This window comes from Phodopus roborovskii, unplaced genomic scaffold (assembly GCF_943737965.1).
Source record: "Phodopus roborovskii unplaced genomic scaffold, PHOROB, whole genome shotgun sequence".
Lineage (NCBI taxonomy): Eukaryota > Metazoa > Chordata > Mammalia > Rodentia > Cricetidae > Phodopus > Phodopus roborovskii.
Window position 1 is genome coordinate 11,566,172 of NW_026125278.1, and position 22,482 is coordinate 11,588,653.

A 22,482-nucleotide genomic window follows, 5' to 3' on the forward strand; every position below is an offset into this window, starting at 1 on the left:
CTATGCATTGGTTCTTGGAGTCTGCTGAGAAGTCTCTCATTTGTGAGTGACTTGGCACTTTCCTCTTGCAGCTCTTGTTCTTGTGTATTGCAGTTTTTAATGGCATAGAGAAGTTCTTTTTTGGTTTCATCTGTTGGATGTGCATTTCTGTCTCAGTGTTTGGGAAGTTTTGGATGGTAATTTTCTGAATAAGTTGTATGTAACTTTAGTCTAAATCTTGATTCCCTCATCTGCTGCAAAGATTCATGGCTGCTTGAGTTCCACAGCGACTGGGATTGCAGTTCTCCAGTTATGTAAGGAGTACAGTTTTTTTCTCCCGCCGCTGCGCCAGCCCCAAATAATGCACAGAGACTCTGTATTTGATGTTATGCTGTTGGCCAGTTACTTGTTTCTTATAGGCTAGCTCTGTCTTAAGTATTAACCCATTTCTATGTATTTCCACGTGGTCTTACCAGCAAGAGGCGGCTAGCGGTTCTATTCTCTCCAGATTCTCCATCTTGACTCCTCCTTCCTACTTCCTATTTCCTCCTTGTCTCCTAGTCCCTCCTATCTTCCTTTCCTATTGGCCAGCAGTGCTTTATTCATTAACCAGTATGAGAAACATATACAGAATGACATCTCCCATCACCAGTTACTCTCCTGGTGTGGTAATACTAGCTCTGTCGTAGACTGCTGCTTTCCTTGGCCTTGGGATGTGTCCTGTTGAGTCTGACTGAGCTTCCCATTCATCAGATCTCTGTGCTACATACACTTTCTGAGTTTCTGACCCACATCATAAGATGACTTCTTCATTCCTCTCTTTACTGAACCATTTTCATTAAACTTTTGTTACTTTTCTTTTTGTTTCTGTTTTTTGTTTGAGACAGGGTTTCTTTGTGTAGCCTGGCTGTCCTGGAACTTGATTCAGGCTAACCTCGAACTCAGAGATCCATCTGTCTCTGCCACCTGAGTGTTGGGATTAAAGGTGTGTGTCACCAACTCCCGACTATCAACAGTAAATTTTGGAGTTGCCATTTCAATGTCCTTTAATTCAGTTATTGAATAGGTATGAATTTGGTAATTTTGGTTTGCTTTTTCATACTCTTGGTTTTATTTGGGTATAGTGAGCGGCCTTTTTCTGAGGGTTTAGTCATGTTCAGCTTATGAAAAGTAAAGCAAACCGCAGCAGCAGCAGCACAAACCAGGTGTGGACTGTAAGGAAACTCAGCTAAGAACAGTGCTAGCACCAGCAGCAGCTATGGGGAAGCAAGGGCACACGTGCAGGATAAAGTACCCTGTAAACTGTATGGAGATAAAATATGGAGATAAAAGCATGAAATACAGAAAGAAGGAAGCAGAGAAGGTGAAAAGGAGAAGGGGCAAAGAAAAATGGTTTAAAAAAAGGTTGAAATCCAGTTAGAAAACAGAACATAAATAAGTGTAGATAAAACAGAGGAATTCTTTTAAAGACAAAAAAATCTCTAAAAATAAAGTCAGCACTAAAGGTAGTAGAATACAGCCCTGATTTGATTGTAGTGACCACGCCTGTAGTGTCAGCACTGCACCAGGAGCCGCAGGGTGATTCAGAACCCCCGTGAGGTGCGCCTGGCCAGGGTTCCCTCCCTCAGCCTCCCAACTCAACAGGAACTGCAGCTGCTCTGCCTGCACTGTGAGGGCTGGGCTGGGGTTGCATGGGAAGTCTGGAGGTTGCTCTCCGCTCTCATGCACCCCCTGTGTGGCGTGTGCAGGCTGAGTGCTGGCTGGCCGAGGGTGTGTTCTCTGTGAGCTCGCGGCTGCCGACCAGGACTGTCAGGCGTCTGTGTGCCCCTTACTCAGATCCACCAGTTACTGGCGTTCAGCTTTCCTTGTCCTGAGGACTGTGCATCAGTGTAGAGTGCTTGCATGCTCAGAGCCCTACACACTTGCAGTCCATCCCTTCCATGAGTTTTTGTTTATGTATTTGTTTTGTTGTGCTGGAGGATGTGACCAGGCAAGTGCTATGTCACCAGCATTTGTACATCATCCTCTTTAAGCATTCACTGCCCAGATGAGAGTCCTTCCTTATCTTTAATACTTAGTGTCACACCCGTCACTTTAGTACCGGCACAATAAAATGGTCCTTGTTCTATCACAGTCTGTATTTAAACATTTGAATTTCCCCTCAATGCTCCTTAACAGCTGACTCTTCTTTCCTGTCCTGTGGGCTCAGGGCCTACATTGTGTGTTGCTTGCATGCCTTGTACCCTCTACAGACACACAGAGCAGGGAGGGTGTGGCAGTCTTCCTCATCAGTACCTATAGCAAAGACTCTGCTTGTTGGTAAACGTGTGGCTATGTAAAACTTTTGTTTATAAATTCAGGCAAGCCATGGTTGTGTGGATTCTAGATACAGACTAGATTGCTCCCCCCCCCCCCCCCCGTTTTTCCCCCATCTGGGTTATAATTAGGTCTTAAACCCTAGACCAATGGCTAACTAAGGTGCTCGTTTAACATATCGAAGTGGACCTACCTGCCAGTTTCTCCCAGCATTCCTTAGCTTAGTCCCTATCTGTTAGAGACTATAGCTACTACCCTCCTGCTCTCAGTTTCTCCACCCCAGGTGCCCGCCCTTCCTTCCTTCTGCTCCCCCAACTCTTCTCATGCCTGGCTCAGGGGCATGTTCACTCCACGGACATGCCTGCCAGTGCCTGTACTCTGCCTTTATCTCCAGCAAACCCTCACCTCCATCATACCTAGGAGCAGTCATGTTTGTCTGTTTGTTGGTCTTTGTCTGTCCGTCTGTTTGTTTCATTCATCTAGTACTGAAACCTGGGGTCAGACCAGGGGCCTTCCCACTGGCAGTTATCATTTTGAAGAATTAGACCAAATCTGAAGCTAGAGATTTTAAAAAATTTCCATATTAGGTTTCAAGGTTAAAAATGTCCTTGTGAGCTCTTAAGGATTCTTGCACTGTGGAAACCTGGCCCCCTAGAAAAAGATGCCGATGCACTGAAAAGTAAAAATTTCCATCCATCTCCTCTCCAGGGGTGCTGTTCATGCAGTATCTCTGCCTAGAAACAGAGCAGTAAAGGAAGCTGCCGGGTTACTGGTTCCTTAGTGCATCTCTTAGACATAGGGTTTTACCTGTAGGGAAGCTTGGGCAGGAAAGGTTGGTGAAGTAACTTAGGTGTAGGTCCTGTAGTCAGATGCCATCCCCTGTCTGAAAGCTAAATATCTGCATGTCAGTGGCACAAATAAGGCAGATCTGCTGGCAACGCTAAGGATCAGCTGTAGAACTGGGTAAAAAGTTTCACACAATCAGTGCACTGCTGTCCATTGGAAAGTTTTGACTTTTCCTGTCACACAGGAAGCACGTGTCATTTTCCCAGGTTACTCTGTTACTTAGAAGGTTGCAGGATTGGCCAAAGTGAAAAGTGCTTTAATATTGGTTCTATGGGATTTCAGAATTTTAAAAAATTATATTTTTATTTTCTTGAGATATTTGGATGAGTATCTGTGGTGAGCAGATACTGTTCTGCCATCTTCTATATGAGGCAAGAGTTTTCTTTGTAGTATGCCTTAAATAACAAATGTACCTGTTTCAAGTTTATGAAATTTAAGATACAGCAGTGTCTGGCACATAGAATACAAAGTGAATGTTAGACCTTTTTACATTTTCGTTGTTTGTATTTTCACACGGGGCTTACTCTGTAGGCTAGGCTGCCCTTTCATTTCCTGTCCTTCTGCCTTATCCCATCTGTCCTTTATTACGGTTTCTTATTACATGGGTGTTCATCTGTCTTGTCTGGTCACAGACTTGTCATCTGCTAAGCAGAGTTGAATGCATTGGCAGGTGTGTGTGACCAGGACTGTACAGTGTCACTTACTGTGTTAGTTTGGATCAAAGACACAGCTTCCTTCATCCCTCCCTCCCTTATTCCCTCCCTTCCCTCCCTCCCTCCTCCCTTCCTTCCCTCCCTCCCTCCTCCCTTCCCTCCCTCCCTCCCTCCTCCCTTCCTTCCCTCCCTCCCTCCTCCCTTCCTTCCCTCCCCCCCTCCTCCCTTCCTTCCCTCCCTCCCTCCTCCCTTACTCCCTCCCTTATTCCCTCCCTTCCCTCTCTCCCTCCCTCCCTCCCTCCTCTTTGAGATGGGAATCTCACTAGGTAGTTCCCTGGTGGCTTGTAACTCACTGTGTAGACCATGTTGACCTCAAACTTAAAAAGTCCACTTACTTCTGTCAGTCAGTTGCTGGGATTAAATATGCAATCCATCATACTCAGTCCTTTTTCTTTTTAAATTAAGTTTGGACAGTTTCAAACACAAAAGAGTGGGTGGACCACTGAGAGGCCCTCAGCTACATGCTTTCTTCCATGCCTGGGGAGGTAGTCAGTGCTGTTCACTCTACATACCCAGTTCTGTTCTTTCTCTGCCATCATTTTAGCTCCCTTGTTATACCCAAGTTTCATGTCTAATTTATTTTGGTAATTGCTAGAGCTTTTAAGAAAGTGCCTTGTTTTCTTAGTAAGCAATAATTGGATTGATGAATAGCTGTGTCTTACCTTGGATTCATTCATGAATCAACTTGTTCATTTTGCTTTTGAGTGTAGCAAAAGCTGTGGGTGGGACTGATAATAGGTTGTGTCAGATGGGATGTTGTTCCAATGTATCCAGGGATAGACATTATAGTCCCTCCCAACTGGCAAGGTTTCTGACTAATGTGAAAAGTGATTTAAACTGGGGGAGAAACCTTAGCGCCACTGCTGTACAGGCGTTCGGTATTCTGCCTGAAGCATCCATTCTGTGCCTTCTAGTCATTTCATCTGCATTAAAGAAGCAAACGAGAGTTGAAAGGCTGAGCTTTCATTGTCATCTCCTGTACCCTAAGCTGGCCTCAAACTGACTGTGTACATAGCCCTTACAGTTGTATGCTGATGCTCGATAGTCATCAAGTTAAACAGAAATGAAGATGCTTTAAGCATCCGCTTGGTAATGAGTCTCTAAGTTGCATTGCTTTACCTTAAAAGATGTTTCTGGTGCTTGGCTGGCTTCTAACTTACAAGACGACTATGCTTCTGGTTGGGCAAAACATCAGACAATTACTTACTTATTGAGCACCTGTATGCTGGAAAGTGTGTTATATCTTGGCCTAAATAAAAAAGGTAAACTGAACAGGTACATTTTCCATTGGGACCGTGAAGGAAAACAGCTCAGTTGATACTTTAAGGACACAGCCTCTTTAAAGTGAATTTCAAGTGACTTGAATTATTCTGTGACAAGCGTCTGAGCATTCAGGTCTTTGGGTTACTGCATTTCTGTGTGTGTTTATGCGTGAAGCCAGCATTCCAGACTCAGTGTCAGTGAAAAGGCAGTGAGTGATACTGGACTAGTTAGTATCTCTCTGTAATGAGATCCCTGGATGATGGGTGACAAGTAAGTCCATTGCTTATGTGGATGAAACCGATGATGGGAGCTTTTGCCTACAGGGAAGTAAAAATGACTTCAGCGTTTGCCTTGTCTTGAATGCTAGAGAAATATGGGTGAGGGGGATGATAGAGCCAATGAGAGCCATGTGACTACTACCATGGCAGTCTAGGGCACTGTCTTATGGGAAAAGCGTGTGTGCCTTAGAGGCAGAGGGTAGCCAGGTGACTCGTCTTTGTGAAACCATGTGATTTTAGTTCTTTTATTAAGAAGTTTCTTAAAACTTTGGTTGCTGAGACATCAGAGCATGTTCCTGTTTTTGAACTCACGGTTAAGAATTAGAAGTCTAAGGTTGAAAGGAGGCTTTGCTTTACTCTAACTGATGTTTTCTGACTAGGTACTTCATAACTCAGGAAGACCTCATTTAATCCCAGTAGTGTTTTACTAAACTCCTTCAGGTAACTTTACAAAGACCGTGTGGCTTCATATAAGTAGATGAGAGCTTGAACTCAGTTCTTGTTTATTGTTGTCAGTAGAAAACTCTAGTGAGATTTCTCTTTGTCTCCAGTTACCAGCGACTGCTGCAGACCATTGCTGTCCTCGAGGCCCAGCGTTCTCAAGCAGTCCAAGACTTGGAGAGCTTAGGAAAACACCAGAGAGAAGCACTAAAAAATCCTATTGGATTTGTGGAAAAACTCCAGAAGAAGGTACGCAAAAAATGTACTTTGGTACTTTTAAACATGTATTGGAGTGTGCTTGGTAATTTAAGATAATCATTTAAGATAAATATTTAAGAGTATTTAGCTCGCTGGACGGTGGTGGCGCACACCTTTCATCCCAGCACTCAGAGAGGCAGAGGCAGGTGGATCTCTGTGAGTTTGAGGCCAGCCTGGTCTACAGAGCTAGTTCCAGGACAGCCTGTTTCAAAAAACAAAGAAGAGTATTTAACTCCTCACCCCCTTCCAGTTAGCCCTGTTTCTGAAGACAGTAGCATCTTCTTTCCCTGTCCAGCACACAGTGACATTTGCCCAGGCGAAGAGAACTGTCTGTTTGGACAGAGCACTTCTGCTCTTTCTTCATCTGCCCTCCACTCGCCCCTCCTCCTGCTCCCAGCCCTTCAGGGTTAGTGGAGCGCTGGGGCCTGGTGCACAGGACGCACTAATTAGTAACTGCTTTCGTTTGGGTTACGTTTGCTACTGAGAGGAAAAGCAAATATTTATAAAAACACAAAAATTTATTTTATGTATGTTTAAGGTATAACCAAGTCTGTGACGAGAAAACTGAATTTCATTTAATCTTGAAAAGGGTTTTGTGTGGAACTAACTAGTTTTCTCTTTTATTTGAAACAAACTTTAATGTTTAACAGTAAGCCATTCAAATGTACTATTAAGTGCTTCAAATTCGGGAGCCCCTAATTGATCAGTATTAAACACATGAGTACATTGTGTTTGGGGGTGTTCTCTGCCACTAGGGATGGAGCCAAGACCCTGTGCATGAAAATGCTCTACCACTATACCTTGCTTCATACATTTGAAAGCCTCAACATTAGCATTATGTAAAAACATTAAAATAAAATCTATGAGTGCTTCTCCGTGTAATGAACCTCGGGGTAACTGAGATGTTTGGTTAATCAACTCACTGTCCTTTCTCTGGTTCAGAAAACGCTGCATTCCATAATACATAATCTATCTATCATCTTATTGAAAACTGGTTTTAGAGCTTTATTATACCTTTTCTGTTAAATGGGTTCCTCTTGGTCCATTGTGGTGGTGCAGATTCAGAGTCCCAAACTGCCAGGAGCATGAGGGCCCTGAGTCGAAGGTCATCCTCGAACCTACCAATCAGATTTCAGGTCACCCTGTGCTACAAGAGACACCGTTTAAGAAAATAAAAACGACCCTAGACAACAAAAGCCTAAGACCTTACAATAAATAAATGAAAAATATATCCATCTTTTATCATTATTAAACGGTTTGCTTGAGCACAAAGACATTGTTCTTAAGATGGCAATTATGGGCAGATTAAATTAAAAGTGTTAGAGAAACAAATAATAAATGTATTAACTTTGATCTCTTTTCTGGTAAGCAAACATGCATTTAGGCATACTTACTAGATTTATATGCAATTGGAGATTTGCTTATTTTCATTTCCATGTTAAATTTTTTTAAAATTCTGAAACAGTTGTGTTATTGAACATCTTAACTTTTTACAAAGATTAAACCCAGATACTCAATACAGACGCAAAGTTCGTGTTGCTTAGGAAGACTTCATTGCCCTACATTTAATTTGGAAGTTTCATTTTTAAGATGCCATAATTTGAAGCAGAGCTATGGTGCAGGGTGTATGTGTTTTGTACAAAGCCAGAAAGAAGAACATTGTAAGTTTTATATGTGGCAAAGGCTTTAGATTGTGAATTAATTTTTTCTTATGTTACAGATAAGCCACAAACTTGAGGTAAGTTTTATATGTGGCAAAGACTTTAGATTGTGAATTAATTTTTTCTTATGTTACAGATAAGCCACAAACTTGAGGCTAACTGTCAAATTTGTATGCCCCAGAGTCTCATCTGTTGTATTCCGCACACTCAGTGTGCTTGTTACGAGAACTGATAGGTGTTTATGTGTAGACTTGTTACTGATGTGGTCCCGTATGTCTTTATAGTTCGCATTTAGCACCCTGGGAATAGTCTTTACAGTGTGTCTCTTGCATTTTATTTTACCAGTTATCCTCTTGAGTTAAATGTAGATCGGCACTCTGATATTTTTGTCTTTTTTTTTTTTTTTTTTTTTTTTTTCCCCAGGCCGATATAGGGCTTCCATACCCACAGAGAGTTGTTCAGTTGCCCGAGATTGTGTGGGACCAGTATACCAATAGCCTCGGGAACTTTGAAAGAGAATTTAAAAATCGAAAAAGACATACTAGGAGAGTTAAGTTAGTTTTTGATAAAGGTAAGAACTCACATGGTAAGAATTTCATGAGGGAGATGTCTTGCAGTGTCTTGCTTCAATAATTCTGCATGTGTTATTTTTAGTAGGCTTGCCTGCTAGACCAAAAAGCCCATTAGATCTGAAAAAGGATGGAGAGCCCCTTTCTTACTCCGTGTTGCCTTTGAGTGACGGTCCAGAAGGATCCCATAGTCGCCCTCAGGTGAGTAGTATGTAATATCTGAGAGCATGGGAATGTTTAACGTTCTGTTGATTTGTGTTGTTAAAATGGAGAGCTGTTCACTGAAAAGTAATGGGGACATAAACTTTCCAAGTAATCAGAGAAACTAAATCTTCGTCTAAACTGCTGGCTGCGACTCTTCAGCTGTTGTGTGTTCTGGTGTCCACAGTGCAGTTCTTGTAAAGAGTACTTGGTGTTGGTCACAGTGTAGAGTCCTTATGGGTTTCAAATGGGCATTGTGGGTACTGTGCCTACTAACAGTGGTACTGTGGACTTGAGATACGGCCTGGTCTCTGTAGGGATTGTTACTTTCAGATTTTGAACCCAAATTTCTTGTTTCTAGAGACGAGTTGCTATCATTTATTTATATGAGGACTGTAAAAAGTTTAAAACCAAATGAAATATAAGAATATGAAAAATTTCATCAGGAAATAGGTGGTGTATATGTTACATATGCAAATATATTTTGGAAATTCTGACACTTTCCTTGTGTTCTCTTTAAATACATTTGTGATGTTTCCCGTTTATAAATGTCTTCTTTTACATGCAGATGATAAGAGGTCGTCTGTGTGATGACACCAAACCTGAAACATTTAACCAGCTCTGGACTGTTGAAGAACAGGTAATGCATATGTCTAGCTTGTCTGGGGTAAATGTCACTCTAAACTGCTAATAGTAAAGTTAGCGCTACCAGGCAAGTGTTTGATCATGAGGTTAAAATGTGTAGACTTACTTTTCTACACCTTGTTGCATGTTTTAAGAATTTTGAACTTTGAAGGTACATGAACTTGTTTTGGATAATTCTTAAAGAAAAGCGCTGGGTTTGGGAAGGAGAAATGGATGGACAGTCTTAAAAGTAGCTTTAAGAGACAAGCAAAGCTCCCTCAAGTTGCATTTTAATTTCTGTTGTGAGGGAGCTGAGAACCCAGACAGTAACACTCTTTCAGGTCGCCTGTGCTAAGGGCTCGGGTTGCCACAGCTGTAATGAAGTGTGCCCTTGATGTTGTGCATTGACTTAGGTTTTGTATCTGCAGCATTTGAGTGAGTGTTAGAAGCTGAGTGCTAGGATTCAGTCAGATGCTTGAATAACCGATGACCAAAAAAGGGAAGACTCTTAAGCTGCAGGAGCTTCTCTGCTCATTCGGGCACAAAGACAGTTGGGGAGCTGCGTTCAGTCAGATGTGTGCAACCCGAGGTGTTGCTTCTCTTCTGCTCTCTCTGGGCTATCTTGTCACTAAATTAGAAGTATACAGCTCCTCTGTGGGGGCTTCCTTCCCTAGGTGTTGTCGTTGAGCTCATCTTGCTGGTGGCATCTTTATGTTCCTAACTGGGACTGCTTTCTACGTTGAGAGTCTAGTGATAGGACCTCCAGAGCTTGGAAAGAAGCACTGTGCTTTTAGAAATCCAGTATTGTAAATGGAATACATTTTTCACTTAAAACTTGGTCTTGGGTCTCATGCAGAAAAAACTTGAACAGCTACTCCTGAAATACCCTCCTGAAGAAGTAGAGTCCCGGCGCTGGCAGAAGATTGCAGATGAGCTGGGCAACCGCACCGCCAAACAGGTGATGGCCGGGCTGCAGGCTGTGCCTGTAGATGTAGTGCACAGTTGTGCAGCCACACTGCCACGCTGCTGCCATTGCTAGCTCTAGTGTGTGCTGGCTCTAAATGATTGGCATTGCAGGGACAACATAAGTGACCCTTGTGTTCATCAATGCAGAACATTATTAATGCGCGCGCACACACACACACACACACACACACACACACACACACGACCTTTTATCTCTTGAGTGCTTAGTGACTGTGCTGCCAGGGTCATTTTGGTTAGACAGTGCTAGTGGGTTTTGTGCATGGCCTTAATGTCACCCTGGGTGGCTTTCTGAGCACGGACACAGCACCTTCCTTTCTCACGCTCATCCATATTGCTAATAGATGGCTTCCTGCTGTACTCACCATGGTCACCAGTGAGAGTAAGGGCTCAGCTTCGAAATCACACACATTTAAATTTACTGGAAATGATTTTGTCAAGGTTTTAAAATACAGATGTCTTTGATGATAAGCTAAAGGTTATTTACCATTTAAAAACTTCGCTAGTATCATATCATTTCATTGTATTAAAAGAACTGTTACTTTTCCTTAGGTTGCCAGTCGTGTACAGAAATATTTTATAAAGCTAACCAAAGCTGGCATTCCAGTTCCAGGCCGAACACCTAACTTATATATATACTCCAAAAAGGTAAGGAGCACAGCTGACCAAGCCTTAGCTGCAGCTCGTTGAATTCAGAACTGTCATGTGGGTGTGAGTTTATTAGGCTGCAGTCTTCTTTGTGACGTTTCACTATGTTGGGTATAAAGGCAGAGTGAAATTCTTGATTTTTAAGTTCTTCATTGTCTTCCTGGAAGTAATGTGAACGAACACTACTGGAACGGTGTGTACCAGTTCGGTGTTAGGAACGTCACAGTGATAGTACGTCTGTAAGGTGTACAGTCTTTCCCTGCTGTGCCGCACAGGCGGAAAATGTCACTGAGACCCTCAGCCCAACCTCACTGCAGTTCCAGAGTTGTACGCATTGTTCTCCCACTTCATGGGGAGAATGTTTTCTCAACCCTTTTCATTCGTAGGCACACTAGAGCATAATGACATATGAACACTGTCTTGTCTCTAACTAATGAGCCGAGAGCCTATATAGTCCTTAGCCGACCTAGAACTTGCTGTGTACACCGTGGCTTGCATTGATTCTCTTGCCTCTGCTGGGATTGCAGATGGATGCTACGGTGCCATTTTCATGCTAGACCCAAGCAGCCCTGTTGCCCCCCGCCCCACTTCAGGGTGGTAGGCATTGAACCTAGGTCCTTTAGCATGCAAAGTAAGGAGTCTGCTGTGGAGTTACGTCCCCAGGCCTCTCTAGTGCAACCCCATCGCTTGCCTTCTGCTCTCTGATGTACAGAGCTGCATTGATGTGCAGCAATTGGAAAACTAGAGGCATGGTTGGCTGCTTCTGTTAGCCTGGTAACTGCTCATTCCCCTCTTCACATACAGGGAGCTGACATGACCTTCCTGGTGGATGCTGGTTTATACTATTTAATATTCCATTAAGGAAATTGTTTATGTAGTTCACATTTTAATTTTACTATTTAAGTTATGGGTATGTGTATATGAATACTGGTGCCCACAGAGGCCAGAGCATTGGATTCCACTAGAGCTGGTTGTGAGCCACCTTTGTGGGTTCTGGGAATCAAAGTCCAGTGCTCTCCTGAACTGTCTCACCAGCCCCATGGGTTTTTGGAGTGGGTTTTTGGAGTTATGTTTAACCAAGCCTTTCAAGCTTGTTTTTGTTTGCTAATTGTTTTAAGTACAGGTGGTATATACACCTCTCAAAGCCTCGGGATGCTGGACTAACAGCTGTACTTTTCATGGTTATTATTTTTCTTTCCTCTCTTCTCCCTCTCTCTCCTGTTCCCTCCGTCCCCTCCTCCTTCCCTCCTATGGTTAAAACCCAGCACTTTATTTATGCTAGGCAAGTGCTCAGCCATTAAGCAATGTCCCCAGCCCCTTAGTTAATTTTTCTAAATTAATTTTATTAATATGTTACTTTACACCTTGTGCTTTCACAACTAAGAAAGCCCATGGACATTGTGGCTGTGGAGTTGTAGTGTAGCCATACTCATAATGTTCCTGACCATGGGGAGAACTTGGACTTTGACATGAGTGAAATGATGGGCCTCCGGGGGCTCCTCTTTCTGCCGAAGGCATATACCGACCACGAGTGCTCTCTGCAGAGTGGTTGGTAGAGAAGGCTGTGCTGCCACACAGATCTAATGCCGATTATGCTGTCTCCCTGAGACTCACCTCATGCCCCTGCCTCTTCATCTCTAAATGGCCACTTTGCAGTTGATACTGTTGTAAAGCAAGCAGTTACAGTTGTAAAGCAAGTGTTAGGTGATTGGTTTCAGACACTCAGATGTTAATGGCAACTTCTCTCTTACTGGACAGTTATTTTTCTGACTTAGCCATTTTATTCTCTGATTTCCAGTATAAGTTGATCATGAATCACGTTCAAGCCAGCATTGAATTCCTGCAGCTGGTAGGGTGCGTGCGTGCTTTTCCTGCACTTTTAATTCTGTTCTTGGTCTCCCATCTGTTTTCTCACACAGTCTTCAGCCAGCAGACGGCAGCACCCTCTCAATAAGCACCTCTTCAAACCCTCCACTTTCATGACTTCCCATGAGCCGCCCGTATACATGGATGAGGACGACGACCGGTCCTGTTTTCATGGGCACGCCAGCACTGCTGTGGAGGAGGCATCGGTAATTTGTTGCCTGTTTTCGTAGAGAGCGTGACTTTGTGGTTATTCCCTCTCTTCAGGAAATGCTGGTGTCCCCTCTTCTAACTAACAAGTCAGATTTAAAGTTAATATGCTTTGTTTTCCATGGAAAAATTGAGTCTGTGCCTAGTAGTGAGGAGCACACTGAGCCCTTGTCCTGTCACTCAGCTCCAGTAGTTGTCATCTGGCCGTGAGTCTGGTTTGCGTGTCTCCCTCCTGTCCACTTCAGATTGCTTTGGAGGGAGTTACTTCCAGAGGCCAGGCTTGGTCTGCTTATGTCAGTCATGCCACAGAAGTGTGTGTACACATGTGCTCAGGCCCTGTGCACATCAGGCAAGCACTGTACCCCTGACCGGGACTCACAAACTCGGGTGCTTTTACCTGTTTGTTTGGAGACAAGGAATGGGGATAAGTTGGGAGTGGGGGTGAGCCTTCCATTCCCTCATACTGCTTCACTGAAACCTGCTCTGTTTGTGCACGGATTTGCTGCCGTGTGTGGTGTGGTGTGGAGTGCAGTGGATCGTGTCAGAAGCATCCTTGTGTCATTTGTCCCTTCGTCCTGAATTCCCTGTGAAGGATTGATCCCTTGCTTGAAGAATGCATACTAATACTCTGATTGCACAGAATCAGAGCAGGGGATTTTCATGGAGAGCTACAAGACACATGTTTCTGTCTCTTAAATAACCATTGGTGGTTGTGTTGTGGAGTCATGTCCTCTGGAAATGCGCACGTTAGGTCTTAATGCGGGACTCTTATCTTATGATTTTGTACATTGTGATTGTTAGAATGATTTGTTTGAGGAGCTATTTCCCCAAACATGTTGTGTGATAGGCTTTGCTCGAGCTGTGAACATACATGTCTATATCTTGGACTTGTTAAGTGATCACATCGGTGAGCAGTTGTTAAAGGGCTTCAGAGCAGTAGAGGAGGGAGCATTCGTAGTCGGCTTCACTGCACTGAAGGCCTGACTAAATGCTAGCCGTGTGAGGATGGTGGCAGGACATTAAAACATTCCTTCAGTGTTTTATATAGTATATGTTATGTACTATATAGTTTATATAGTTATATAGTATGTGTAAGGCCCTTGACTCATTTCCCAGTATACAGTAATGCATTAGATTAGATTGAACCTTTGTCTCTCTGGGTAGCCTAAGAAAGTCTTGAAATGATAATCTTCCTACCTCAGCACCCTCAGAGATAGAACCTGTGTCACCATGCCCCTCTGATCCACATAGCTATTTAAAATGTGTACTTGTCTTCCCGTGGTAAAATGTATAGGTTTCTCTTTCCAAAGATGCAGCAGCTAAAGAACTTACCTGTGCATAATCTGTTCCTCAGTTTGAAACACCTTCATTCCACCGTCACCTTACTGAAATTGGTCCTTCTTAAGTAAAGTTGAATAATATAACTGAGAAAGCTATTGAGTACACATCCACTAGTGTTGGTATTGTGTTCCTGTGCCATTTCCGAGACCCTCTCCACACCATTACCTGAAACTGTCAGACAGCGCAGTCTCCAGCGTCTGCACGCTGCTTCCAGCTCCTAGTGCCCACCGGCTTTCACACCCTCTGTCCAGATGGACCAAGAGAAAGCGCACAGGCGGCTTCCCAGTCTGTAGGTCTTGTCTGTTGATTTACCCATCTGCAGATGGAGCTGCTTAGGGGAAAATATCTGTAGTAGACGTGCAAACTTTTAACAGTGGTTGACAGGCTTGGAGACGGATGAAAGCTGCAGTAGTGCACTGTGAAACTGAAGAGTCTTCTATCCACGGGAAGACCTTGGCCTGGACACTTCGGAAGCTGCAGGGAGTTTAACTGGGAACAGTGGAGGGAGTGGGTACTAGAAGGTGGATTTGAGGGAAATGTTACATCATGACAGAATTAGGTAGATGTGCATGAGGAGAAAACCCTGAGAATTCTGTCTTAGACAGCTGGGTGTATCAGGAAAATTAGGGTCCAGGTCATCCGCTCTTAGTTAATCTCACTAATTAATTGTATGGTCTAGGTCGGTTGTTATAGTTTCTGTCAGCATCTATTCCTTGGATGTGACATAAGCACAGTAGTTAGTGGTACTTAACATTACAGAGGGATGAAGAGGTGGGATTTGTATCTGGTGTGGGATTGAGAATTCATGGAACTTGGGGCGTGGATGGAAGGTATATTTAGGAAACTAGTGGCCATGGGATCAGTCATGCGGTTGCAGAGGATCCTGGATAGCAGGGCAAGATTGGGAAAATACAAAACCAGGTTAGAAGTCACAAGAGAGATGGGATGGGGCGTTGTGAGATGTTTGTGGTTGATGTTTGGAGCAGACTGCACTAGTGGAAGGCAAGGTCTGTTGTGTGGCTGTTAGTGGGAACCAGGGAAAAGACTAGAGGGAAGTCACTGCTGTGGAACTGAGCAGAGAGCAGGAAAGCCATGGACATGGCCTGGGCACCATGGGGACCGTAGCATCGTGCAGCACAATGAAGTCATCTCAGGGGTAAAAGCACAGGTTCTGTGTGGGCAGCAGCAGGGCTGGAGGAGTCATTACCGGATTTGACTCCTTGTGGTTCAGTGTTTTCTGAGACCCTTGAAGTATTTATATAGTCTACACGGTTTTCTAAATAAATAGCCAGTGTAATTCAGTTCATCCCTTGAGTGAAAAATGTACTGTTTTGGTCAGTCATTACAAATAGAGAGTATAAAAAAAAGATACAGATTGCTTTGCTTCTTAAAATAAAAAAGATACCATGTTTACAGAGGTAAGCGTGAAGACTGTTAGACTAGAAAAAGGAAATTAGTACAGAGCAGAGAGGGGTCACGTATGGGGCTTCTGAAGTAGCCCTGGCTGACGTTAGGTTACGTTAGTGAGTGCCCCAAGTGTGAGGCAGTGCACGCCGGCCTTAGGACAGCATTGAAAGCCGGTGTGTTAGGTGCTTGGTGTGTGATGGTGAAGACCCAGATTTGGATCCCAACCCCGGTAAAGAGCTGGGCGTGATGGCAGGCCTGTCTGCAGCCCGGTGCTGGGGCAGCAGACATGGAGGGTCAGGGGGGAATCGGTGCACGCACACTGAACAATAGTAGTGCTGATTTTCTGAGGGTTAAAAGTGAGAAATGTCAGGAGAAACATAATTAGGGCTGTATCTCTTACTTAGTCCATTGTAATTATCAAAATAACAGTATGTTTTGTTCTTTTTTAACAGGATGAGGAAAGCATTCCTGTCATGTATAGGAGTTTACCTGAATATAAAGAACTATTACAGTTTAAAAAGTTAAAGAAGCAGAAGCTTCAGCAAATGCAGGCAGAAAGCGGGTTTGTGCAACATGTGGGCTTTAAGGTAAGCAACTCGATCATCCAGTGTTTGAAGGCGTCTGGAGTGTCCAACTGTGAAGTCAGTAAGCGTTCAGGTAGAGGGTAGTAGGTTTCTCTGTAACTCTTTCATGCATACGTGCAATGTGCAGGTGGCTGGCTGGGATAAGGCTCATCTGCTTCCCTAGTCGCAGCCGTTCTGAACGCCTCTCCCTGTTTTATGTTGGGTTGCCTCATTGAGTTACAGGGGGCTGATGGAGGGTCCACGCACTGTCCACATCGCACAGGCTCTCCTGATGGGGGCTGGGACTGAGAGGAGGCAAACTCACTTCCTCCTCACGCATGTCTTCATCCCAGCAGAGCCAGGTGGATCTCTGGAGTTTGCAGCCACCCGGGGCCATGTAGTGACTCTGTCTTTAAAATAAAATAAAATAAAATAGGATCCTGGGGATGCTATACAAACAGTAGCTGAGTGATAACTGAGCACACCTAGAGAGTGCTTACAGTAACCAGAGGCTGTGAGAAGGGAGCTGGAGATTCTGCTAAGGAGTTTGCATAATGCAGGATTTAGAACAGAGAATAACGTGAAATTTTCATTGCAAGAAAATGGGTTTGCTACTTTAGGTAAACCAGATTTAGACTTCACAGTTCTTAGTCCTTCACCATTGCTAAATATTGTAAAGCAATTTATTCGTGTGCTTTAATGTCATTGAAATATATAAGTGAGGTGGCTAGAGATCGTTCTGAACACAGTGTGAGGACTAGATTAAAAGAAGGTAAGCCCAGAGATGGTGACATCTTGGAGACTGAGGATGATATGAAAGTGTGTCCTGCCTGAATTGTCTGTCCGTTAGAAGTGGTATGTGGAATGACGCTGGAAGAAGTCCATCAGGACTTTGATGTGGCGTTGCCATTGGCCGTGCGTAGTGTGGGTGCAGCTGTGAGTAGCCTGTCCTCTGGACGCTTCAGTGACTTCACTCATCCTTCACAGATTTTCCTAACTGGCTTCTAGACTTTCTGAGAGGAAACTGAGTCTTCTTGTAATTGAGTTATAGACCTTAGCCATGGCGTGTTGGGCAGTGTCGTCAGAGAGTGTAGAAAGAAGATTTGCTTTGTGTCCTGGTTCTGTTGCTGGGAGGAGACAGCACGACTAGGGGACTCTGACAAAGGAAAGCACTTAGTTGGGGCCTTGCTTACAGTTTCCGAGGGTGAGTCCATGACGGTCGTGGTGGGCAGCAGACTGTGTGGCGTGGTGATAGCAGTGGCCCCCAGCTCTACACCCTGATGGGCAGGCAGTGGTCAAAGAGACAAGGGCAGGCTACCCTTCCCAGACGGTTCTGCCAGCTGGGAGCAAGCACTCACTCCAGTATATGAGCAATGGGGTCATTTTCATGCAAAGCACTGTACTTTGATTTCCAGAGTTCCACACTGAGGGGGTCTTGTAATGCAGTAATTACCCTGTGGAAAACAAGAGGACGTACTGCCTTCTTGTCATCATGGGCTTCGTTCTTTGGGGTTCAGTCTGGTAGCCATCCAGAGAGGATTTGATGCCGGGTGGATGCCTGCCAGTACATGTCTGGGCAGCTGTAGGTCGGGTGTGAGTGAGTCAAGTGTTGACAGTCTCACACTGGTGCTAGGTGTCCAAGTTTGAGGTGACTCACTTAAAACTTCTTGGGTAAATACAAAGAGTGTCATCCACCAGTAGTCTGATCTTGCATGGATAAACTTCTATCCACTAAACTGGGAACTGTGTCTAGATTAAGCCAGTGTGTTGTATCTCTACAACTTGGGGAAAGGGAATGTCCATGTCATATCGTGTGCTTCCTAATAGAAAAGAGACAGCCGCATACTCTGCCTTTCTGCATGTGTTGCAGTGTGATAACTGTGGTGTGGGACCCATCCAGGGCGTCCGCTGGCACTGCCTGGACTGTCCTCCAGAAATGTCTGTGGATTTCTGTGACTCTTGTTCAGACTGGTGAGTGTTTTCTTTATTTTGGGGACAGGGACCTCAAACGGTGAACTTTATTTCCAAACTTCTTTAAAGTGTAACTACCCTTTTATGCGTTAGATTTATTCTAAGCATTAGAATTTCTGTAAGTCACATCAGCTCTCGGGCAGCTCTCCAAGGGATCAGTCTAACTGAGGATTTTGTGGTGGGAAGATGAAACTGCCTGGAGTTGTAGTGATGAGTCTGTGTGTGTTCTTTCCTTGCAGTCCACATGAAACAGACATTCACAAGGAAGATCACCAGTTAGAGCCTGTTTATAAGTCTGAGACATTCTTAGACAGAGACTACTGCGTGTCACAGGGCACTAGTTATAGTTATCTCGACCCCAACTACTTCCCAGCCAACAGATGACGTGGAAGAGGTGTCGGCACTAGTTCTCGTCAACACACAGCAATGGCGCCATTGTGATGGTGTGTGCGGTTCGGACACTCGAAGCGTGAGGGCTCCCGAGTGTTCTCAAGTCCAGCTCTGCACCGAGTGGCTGTAGCTGAGCAGCTGAGCTGAGAGTTTCCCCACCACCAGAGCCTTGTCGGCGGCGATCCTCGTGGGTGAGGTGCAAACGAGAGCACGCATTATTGCGAGAGGAAATCCCAAAGGTTCCAAGGACCTCAGTTATAAACATGATGCTGAAAGACAAAGTATTTATATGAAGTCAGTTCAGTAGCGTTCAGTCTTGTGGAAATAGTATTCAGAGCAGAAACTGACTCATAGACGAAGTTTTAACCAATGATGGTGTTTGCTTCTAGGATGTGTACTCTAAAAGAACTCACTGTCCGGTGGTCACTGATGGCCTTTAGTAGACTGGAGCTGCTTAACGGTTTGATACCTAACTTTTAATCACGATGAACTGTCCTTACCAAGAGCAAAGCATGAGCTAGCTGTGCTTTGCTTCCGTAACCAGCTCATGGGGTGTGAATGTTATAAAGTTGTCACGCAGATATATTTTTTAAATGTCATGTTATATAAGATGATCATGTGATGTGTACAGACTATGGTGAAAAGTGCCAGTGGTAGTAACTGTGTAAAGTCTGGTTCACAACATTAATCCCTTTAAAATACACAGCCTTCTGCCTCTGTATTTGGAGTTGTCAGTACAACTCGTCAAAGAAAACTGCCTAATATAAAAATCATATATATGGTGATAATTTTTCCCTCTTTTGTAGTCTGCACAAGATCCATAAAAGATTGTATTTTTATTACTATTTAATGAGTGATTAAATGTAGTCTGCACAGTGAGCGAGAGTTCACAAGCATTCTTTTATACTGCTGGATTTTGTTGTGCATCATTTAAAACATTTTGTATGTTTCTTATCTGTGTATACAGTATGTTCTTGAATAATGTTCATTTGTCGGGAGAACTGTGAGAAATAAACTATGTGGATTTGTTTGTTTATATTATAGAATGCTTGTTGTGGCTTCCTTTTTCAACAAGTGTTAAAACTATAATTTTTCACTTAAGTCTTTCCTCTGTATTTGCTTTCTGTTCTTTTAAAGGGTGAAGAGTGTATTGTGGAAAAGAGCGTGAGCTTGCAACCTGCTAGAGGGTTAGTGTTCTCGCCGAGCATGCTGAGACCCTTCACAGTAGGGTGCTCACTCATGAGCACATGGGGAGCCTAAGTATAAGTCAGATGTGTATCCAGGCAGTTCTATCCTGACAAAAATTAAGTACCCATGTGTAGAAACAGGTGATTTCCATAAAATTACCAACTAGGAAAAGGTAGTATCTTCTATGGTGGATTAAGTATTATACTAGTCTTGTTTTTAACTTTTTTTTGTTTGTTTGTTTGTCCTGTTTTTAAGTTCAGGGAACATTATTTACTAATTCCTTTCAACACTTAGCAAGGTAAAATCTACCCTGAATTTTTTAATTAAGAAAAATTTTAACTGTGGAAATGAGAAATTTAAATAATATATTGATTATGTAACACTGGTCATATTGATGCAGTCTATCGTACTCAGAAAGAAAAGTAGTCAGGCTTTTATCTCTGGGTCTTCAGTGAAGGAGAGATACTTAAACTAGGTGTCTGAATACTAAATGCTCAGTGCACATGCCAGAGGGCCGCCTTCTGTCTGTAATATGCAGGACACTTAGACCTGTCTATAGAAATAGTACCAGATAGTTTTGGAGAGCAGTTCGTATCCATCCAAAACCCCATGAAACTTGAAATACACTTTGGAAGGGATATAAGTGATAGATCAGCAGAGTAGACAGACTCACCGTAATGCATTTTCAAAGGCAAAGGCTTTGAGACTGAGGTAGCGGTGTGGGTGTCTCCTGTTTGGACAGAAGGTGTAGTTACTTTGGATTTTTCAGCTCTAAGCACATCATCCCTATGGCTTGATGGGATGTTTTCTTGTGTTTCTGTTGAGGCTTACAGAGGTCGCAGTGCTCTTCTGTGAGACCACCTTCTGTCTGCACAGGGAATACTGGCTGCTGACAGCTGTGCTTGAGGGGCAGTTGTTGTCAGGTGTCTTATTAGGTCACATTTACTTTGTGGCATATGATGCTCACGCTATTTGCTACTACTCTAATAACTCACCGAAAGCCATTGCTCTGATGTTAGGGGCTGGCACCAGGAGCAAATGCTGACAGAGCACTTACGTGCACAAAACAAGCCTGTGGCACTCTTGGAACCTCAGCCCAATGAGGCAGGTTCGTCTATTGCTCCGTTTTCATGGGAGACCTAGCCAGAAAGAAATGAAATGACTCACCCAGGGTCCTATTGTTAGTGGCATGATGAGTCTTGTCTCGGATTTATCCCTGTGTTTCCCACGCCTCTTCCCTTGTGTATTGCCCGGGAGAGAGGCCTGTGAGTGGCTGGAGAATGCACCAGAGCACCCTACCGTTGTGAGTCACAGGACCACACATGCATCTCCGTGGCCTTTTACCCAGCCCCATAGGATTCCTTGACTCTTCCCTTCCTCCTTTTACTTACAGTAAATCACAGAACACAGTTTACTGAGGTAAGGGAACAACTTTAAAAGGCTGACAGGAAGTGGGTTGCTGCTGTAATAGCTAAGTCTTGTTTGTGCAATTTCCCTTACAGCCATGTGAGATAGGTTGAATGAACTTTCTTGCTGTGGATAGCCAAGTTTAATCCCATTGTTCTGGAAGAAACCACCATCTCCAGTGCATTGTCCTTCTTAAGCCTATAAAGTTTTTGGTTTTCAGTGGAAGAGTAAATTTCTATTCGTATGATCCCAGAGGAAACTGAAACCCATTGCCTTGCTTACAGGGCTTACGTATCTGTTAAATGGGTTGATTTCTGAGAGTTGTGCCCCATTGAGCTGCCTGAAATGCAGTCCGTGTCTGTGCCTCTAGGCCCTGAAATTTTAACAGATTCTCTTGTTGGTGGTGGGGCCCAATCCATGAGTCACCAGTAACTCCTCAGAGGAGGAGGTCCCTCGACACACCCTAGAGAACTGTACTTGTAGTGTGTGGTTCAGCCAGTCAGGTCATTCAGCATGAGTGTGACTCTGTCCTGTGTGGGTCTCAGTCACAGCTGGGCAAGTGGAGAACCTCTGATTGAGTCCTAGGACCTAGTCACTGGATTGTGCTAAGTGCATGGAGTGGGAACCTGGAAGGCACTGGGAATTAAAACACGTTAGCCCTCGGTAGTAAGAGGTGTGTTGAGGACTCCTTCCATAGAAACGCCAGGCCTTTGTGAAGCTTATAGACTTAACACAGAAGGCAGCAATGTGTAAGCAAGCTTAAATACCTCTTAAATAAAAGAAAGTAATTGAAGAAAAAGAATACAGGGCTATGAAGAACAAGGGTAATGACCTTGGAGTATGGGAACTAGCTGTGTGGGTCAGCTGTAGGGACAGGCAAGAGGGTGCCCAGAGCCAGTGTAGAACTTGGTTCGCTCAGCCATTTTGAAGACAGGCAGGGTAGCTTGAGGCAGATGTATGCGAGGGAAAGTCCAGTTGATGGCCTTGGGGAGGGCTATAACATAGGTTATAGCCAGGGAGTTTACATTTGTGCTCTGAGGTCCACATACACGCACAGCCTTTTGCCAGGCAGAAACTGCTAAGGATGTTTTAAAATCCTATGGCTTTAGCATAGTGGTGTCACTTGCAACCATTCACAAGAGCAATGTGTGCTTTAGCTGTTCTTTGGAAAACTGATTTCTGTTGAAGTTTTCCAAAGCAGCTGTGGGACCCCGGGCTCCCTGGCCTGCGTGTCTGCTGCCTCATGTCCCCGTGCGCAGCTGTGGGCCAGCGTTTGCCGCTGTGTGTTTTGTGTCTGGAGACTGTTTTTACCCTGTAGCAGCACTTTCGCCTTTGGATACGTATTCATGTTACCTGCCAAG

General features: G+C 44.0%; 1 protein-coding gene across 3 annotated transcripts in view; it reads left to right on the forward strand.

Annotated features, from left to right (window-relative positions):
* The window catches only part of Zzz3 (zinc finger ZZ-type containing 3), a 37,317-nt gene extending 17,745 nt beyond the window's left edge, over positions 1-19,572 (forward strand). For 2 of the 3 annotated variants that reach the window (XM_051195550.1, XM_051195563.1), the window contains 10 exons: positions 5,947-6,085; positions 8,179-8,326; positions 8,410-8,525; positions 9,094-9,165; positions 10,006-10,107; positions 10,686-10,781; positions 12,701-12,853; positions 16,055-16,189; positions 18,036-18,136; positions 18,376-19,572. In XM_051195550.1, coding sequence (XP_051051507.1) covers positions 5,947-6,085; positions 8,179-8,326; positions 8,410-8,525; positions 9,094-9,165; positions 10,006-10,107; positions 10,686-10,781; positions 12,701-12,853; positions 16,055-16,189; positions 18,036-18,136; positions 18,376-18,520 — 1,207 coding nt within the window. In that variant the 3' untranslated portion in view covers positions 18,521-19,572. The remainder of the gene's footprint in view (positions 1-5,946; positions 6,086-8,178; positions 8,327-8,409; positions 8,526-9,093; positions 9,166-10,005; positions 10,108-10,685; positions 10,782-12,700; positions 12,854-16,054; positions 16,190-18,035; positions 18,137-18,375) is intronic. The other variant, XM_051195557.1, reaches the window with a different exon arrangement.
* The last annotated feature ends 2,910 nt before the right edge of the window (positions 19,573-22,482 follow it).